Genomic DNA, 6,000 nt, shown 5'->3' with positions numbered 1-6,000 from the left:
CAGCCAGTTATCCTCAGGAAGGGGCTGCTCTTCTACCCAAAGTAGGAGCAATCACTGATGTGAAAGTGTGTTAGCTTCCAGCATGGGTTTCCATCAGTGATCACATAAAATCAGTGTTAAATATGCTCTTCAAAGAGCATCACCGGGGCCAACATATTTCCATAAGCTTTGCCCAGTCAAAGTTTTAATGAACACAGATTCTAGGGCATTCAGAAGCAGATTATATTTCACAGTATTTTCCTACTTGTTCAGCTATTTTTTTTTATCTACAGGAATTACAAATATAGCATCAGCCTTCAGTGAGCTTACTAACAAGCTATTTCTGTTCTCAGCCCACTGTAGCCGGTGCAAGTGCTATGCACAGCTCCCAGCCTTACAACCCTCCTTTTTAGCAATATTCTGTCAGGAGAGGAGGGAACACAGAGCTAAACACATCTCTCAGAAACTAAGCAAGTTAAGCCAACTCCTCCAGCACTTGCTCTTCATTTACTTCAGGAGTGGTTTTTTAGTGCCAATATCTGTTTCATAAAATAAGTCTGACAGCAGAGGTAGAGCCACACAAACACAATGTGAGTTGTTTTCTGCTAGAAGTAGCGCTCTTTTCTGTCTCATTCCCAAGCTGTTCCCAGGGCTCCTTCAGGCAGAGGTGCCCCCAGAGTTTGCCCACCAGCTTTGCAGGCCTGGGGCTGCTGGCATGCTCTGGAGGGAAAGGGCATCCATGTACATGGCCAAGCTCTTGCTCTCTAACACAATGCACAGGACCACACTCAGTAATCACTGCAACTGGAGCAGCCCCAGTCAACCCAAATCACTGTTATTTGTTCCCAAACTGGCTGAGCTATAAAGTGCCACAACCAACCTGATTTCAGATCCCCCGTCATCTTTTCTAGACCCTTTTTCTAGTGACACTCTCACCGTGCTTCACCAAGACATTTCATCCAAGCACAGTCTTTTATTATATGAAAATAATTGCTCTGAACACTATAGAATATTCTCTATATGACAAGCTCCAGTTCTATGGTAAGTGAAATACTTAAAGGTCACAACCAATGTCCCTCCAGAGGGAGAAAAGGGGGAAAAAAATTTCTCAAACACAAGCTAACATGGTATAAGCAAATGCATGTCTCAAAATACTGAAAATTGAAAAAGAAAGGCAAAACAAAAAACCCCCAACAACAACAAACCACCCCTCCCTCCCCCCAAAACCAAAAAAGCATGTTGCCATACAGTTAAATAAGTGTTGTCTTTAAGCCTGAAGTTCAACAATGTGAAGTGGAACATCACCATTCTTTTTCAGTTGCCTCTTTTTATTATTTTTTGTCAGTAGTCGGACTGCTATCGCAAACACCTTCACAACATACAAAAACCAATTTTTTTTTTCTAATCCAGAATAAGGTAATGATTTTTTTTCTTTTTCAATCTGATGGGAGTTCAAAAGTAAAAGAGAAACAGTAAAACTATGACAACAGCACCTTGACATTGTTTTAATTTCAACGCTATCAGAAGTTAGAAGCAGTAAACATATATACTAACAGACTAAAGATACTTACTGTCTAAAATGTAAACAGAATGTTTTGGTTCAATTTATTTTTCTGAAAGAGGACAGTTTATCATTAATTCACAATTGAAGCAGCATGCAATTTTATTCTTTTTTTTTTTAAAAATTTTTTTTATATTTTCAATTCTTGGCAACGGCGACAAACCACAATGTTATGGAGGAATGTAATGCAGACTTTTTTGTTTGCTTGATTTTCCTTTTTTTTTTTTTTGTTTTTTTTTGTTTGTTTGTTTAAACTTGTGCGCAAATGACTATTGTTCCCCTTCAGGTCATGGATATGTTCAATAAATAGATTGTGTAACCACTGTACTGTATAAACTTCAGTCATACATGCAGTCCATAAAATTATTTTTTTACCGAATAATTTACCCTGTTATGTATATATACAAATAGATAATTTCGTCTCAATATAATCTATACAACACGAATCCACTATCTTCCCCTTTTAATGGTTAATGTACATACACAAGAAGTGTCTATCCTTATAAAGCGCCAGCCAACTCTCTTTTTATTATCCATGGTGAGAGCTCTCACGTAAGACTGGGTAGTTCGGCACTGAGAGTTCCAGTGCCTCTTGTCTATGCCCCTGCAGCCCTCCTTTGTGTACCCCTTAGGGTTGCATTTGGTCTCATAGAAGTATTGCTTCAGCTGGCCTTTGGGTACTGGAACTTTTTCCAGGACTGTGACGGTTGCCCCGGACATGTCCACTGCAGTCTTTTTCTCTGCTGCCGTCACCCACTCACTCGTGCTGTCGCACACGCTCAGTTCCCCGCGGCGAGCTGGATCGGAGTGGCGCCGGACCCTCATGGACATGTTTGCAGCATCCAAGTAGTTTTTGTACTCCTCGAGCAGAAAGAGCAGCGGGGGTTCCAAAGGCACTTGACTGCTTAGCATGACTCGGGATGTGTACAAGTCTGCATCCTTGTTTCCCTCACTGGGCTGGATGTCCTGGTCCTCGTCTAGAAGCTCCTCTATGACATGTTCAAAAGTATCTGCCAACGATGTCAGTCCTCTTGAACCAGCACTGGGCCCATTTATGCTCTCAAGGGTCCCGTGGGTCCGAAGACCTGGGTAAGACAAGCTGCCTTGTCCTCTTAGACTAGCTTCTTTCATTGGGGCAGCTTTCATGCAAGTGAAGTATGAGATAACCATAGTAAAGAAAAGGATGGTCATCACTCTTCTCACTTGGTGGAACTGTTAAAACCAAGAAAAATAAATTAACTTACAAGGTTTGGAGGAATAAAATTCACCCAAGTTGACACAAAACTATGCATTTTCTACAGAGAAATTCTGCATGCAGTTGCGACTCATTACCAGTGATAAAACATACTCTTGTAAAAGAGTGTTCTTTAATTTAGTTTCAGAAAAAGTATATGCTGCAGCAAAGGCAACATTGATCCCAGCAACTCAGTTCTTATATGCTAAAACCTCTTTGCAGCAAGTATTTGATTAGATACTATGCAGACTCCTCATTTATTGACCAATTACACCTATTTCAAGTAATGGCAAAAGCAGCACTGCTATTTAACAATGCAACATTTCAGCAATAAAAGCTTCACAGCTGCAAAAGGCAAGACTTCCAATTCAAGCAAATGTAAATACTTGATTTTGAGGACTTCTCTATGGAAGAAAATAACTCATTCTGCCCACAAAAAAAACCAACACAGAGTAGCACCAGGATAAACTGCATTTGTGTTTTGAAAGCAATCTCCGAAACACAGGAAGAAGCCATACGATTCTGAGGTCTCAGCAGGTCAATTTCTCATGTAAATGTAGAAGGTATATGTACCTAAATACAGAACAATAAAATGGCCTGGAACAGTGCACTGAACTGGAGCTGGACAGGTTGCTTGCATCACGTGAACAGCATGGAAAGGGCACGCAGGATTACAGAGCTGGTAACAGCTATACTGAAGTGACAGTAGCAGAACCACTGTTCTGTACTTTTCCAGAGCCCCACACCACCTCTTCTCAGGTGGGCAGAGCGTTTACTTACACCTAGTTAGAGTCTCAGGTGGGCAGAGTGTTCATTTACACCTAGTTAGAGTCCAGAGGCCATCATTAAAGCCAGCATAACCAACCCTACTGCCATACTGAAACACAGCAGTTTGCCTGTTTCTCTCGCATTCTGCCCCAAAACCTGGCACATGTTAAGGGTCATGCTTTGATGTTTATGTGTGTTCTCATCTCTGTCGTCACTGAGAGGTGGGGTAGCACCAGAAAGGTGTGCTGGTAAGGAAATTCCTCACCAGGCTTGGAATCAGCACAGCTCACTCCTATCAGGACTCCCAACTGCTTGGAGCTGGTATGAACTCCTTCCCAAGGGCTTTTTTGAGTCTCCTCAGGGTAAAAATTGTTTCCTCCACAAGTGCAGAGTAGATACTTTAAGTCCTGTTAAAAGGACCGCCCCCAAATCCTGCAGTGACAGAGATCTATGCCTTCCATCTGATCCCAAGTACTACTACAACATCTATCATATCCAGTTGTCATTTTTTTCACCTTCTGATCTCTCTTCTCACCAGTTCTGTTTGCTAGAAAGCAATGGCATTGTTCACATTTTTGAAAAAGCAGCTAATGCATGTTTCAGAGCTTTTGAAGTTCATTTGGAAGTACCTCATACTTGGCAACACTCATTGGAGTAAATGCTATTTCTGTTTGCCAACAGGGTGCTATGTAAAAAGACTTACTTTATCTCCAGCAAATATGCTGTGGGAAATCAGTACTCTTATGACTTAACATGGAAAGGCAATTTATCATAAAACATACAAATAAAGTGAAATGTGCACTAGAAAGGCAATGCCTAAAATGTAGGTCTTAAAATACCTAATGAAGACAGGGTGGGAAGTGTTCAGGATTATGTCCATGCCCCCCTCATCTCCAGGCCCCCACTAAACAAGATTTTGGCCAAGAATTCTTTGTAACCCAGCACAACTCTTCCTTCATCCCTCCATCTCTCTTCCTGTTTAATAGTGTTGTTGCGGCATAGATTTATTAAGATTAAACAAACCTGACATCTGTGACTCACAGGAACATAGTGTTTGCTCTAACCATGCAGAACATTCATATTTTGCAGATTTTTTTCATGTTGGGATTTTCAAAACATTCTACAGGGAGTGTCAGATTTCTTCCTCAAAGGGAAGGAAAGGAGGCATTACAAAGGTGATTTACAAAGGAAGGAAAAAGATTGATAGTCTTCCTTTATCAAATGAGGGACAACTCTTATTTTCATTCCTGAAATTGGGTGGCTCAGCTAACATACAAATGTAGAGCTAGTGGAACAAAAAATAATATTTATACAGTCTCTCTTCAGAGAATTGTTTAATATAAAACCTAAAAAGAACCCCAGACACTCACATCACACTTTGTGGCCACCAGAGCAATGAACAGAAAACAGATCTTCTGGCTCCTACCCAAGTTCCTGTTATTTTTATCAAAGTAGTGCCCAGAGGTCCTGGCCAGTTCTTGACTCTGTAGGACAGTCTCTCTGAGCACGTAGCCCCCCCAGTGGGCCTTCCACAGCAAAAGAGAGAGGGCACAGAGGCACCAAGACAAGCACAGAACAGGGAGAGGTTTGCACCCACCAGGTAAGCACACCAGCTGGAGTAGCTCGCTTGCTGTTTAAGTTAGACAGGTGAACAAAGGAGAGAAGAATCCCTGGTCCAGGCCACATCACTGACTCCTGTCACTGGGCTGTTTACCTTGCATGGATGTGAAAACAGAACAGTGGCTGCACAGCTTCACTCACATGGATGCTTTTCTTAAAAGGAAGACAATGGAGGACAGTGGTGCAGATTGACTTTGATAAGGCCTCAGCATCCTCTGCCCACAGCTGGTTGCTCACCAGATCTAACAGTACTTTATATATCACATTCAATTTTCCTTAATCAATTATGCCTTCCATTTAGCAAGAAAACTGCTGTCAAGTGTGATCAATTCACATCTTATCTGATGATACAACCACCACTATTATCTGGGATAGCAAGAAATTACGTACAACTGGACTGAAAACCAACAATTTTTAGACATTTAGGCATTACCCACATAACATACTGATGATACACAAAAAACCCGTATCTGCTTAAAGGCCAATCCTCTTCCTCCCATTTAAAACTCTAGAAGAGCATGTTGAAGTAAGCTTTAGCAGCACAGATACACGGAATATTGCCAGCAAGCAACCACAGAACAAACATCTACTACTCTGCAAATGAGTCCCAGACTAAGCTGAACTCCAGAAGCAGGATGTAAAACCATTCTTCTCTCTATCTTACCTTGACTCAAGCATTGTACAGAGTCCTTATCTTTGGCAGCAAAATTATGTCAAGTGATGTAATACAAGGGTGTAATATTTTATCACCTGGAAAATACCTTTATTTTAGAGACCAGAGCAATTTGTGTTAGCAGTTGCTAAAAATCAACTGGTTTAACATGCTATAGAAGAATCA

At 41.2% G+C, this 6,000-nt stretch overlaps 1 protein-coding gene across 4 annotated transcripts in view; it reads right to left on the bottom strand.

Annotated features, from left to right (window-relative positions):
• Positions 1-314: 314 nt before the first annotated feature.
• The window catches only part of BDNF (brain derived neurotrophic factor), a 41,396-nt gene continuing 35,710 nt past the window's right edge, over positions 315-6,000 (bottom strand). For all 4 annotated transcript variants that reach the window (XM_015631662.2, XM_015631659.2, XM_015631658.3 and 1 more), the window contains exon 2: positions 315-2,752. In XM_015631662.2, the coding sequence (XP_015487148.1) occupies positions 1,991-2,752 (762 nt within the window). In that variant the 3' untranslated portion in view covers positions 315-1,990. The remainder of the gene's footprint in view (positions 2,753-6,000) is intronic.

Source organism: Parus major, chromosome 5 (genome assembly GCF_001522545.3).
Source record: "Parus major isolate Abel chromosome 5, Parus_major1.1, whole genome shotgun sequence".
Taxonomy (NCBI): Eukaryota; Metazoa; Chordata; class Aves; order Passeriformes; family Paridae; genus Parus; species Parus major.
The sequence above is the reverse complement of the archived record's forward strand: the minus strand, read 5'-3'. Positions and strand labels throughout refer to the sequence as shown.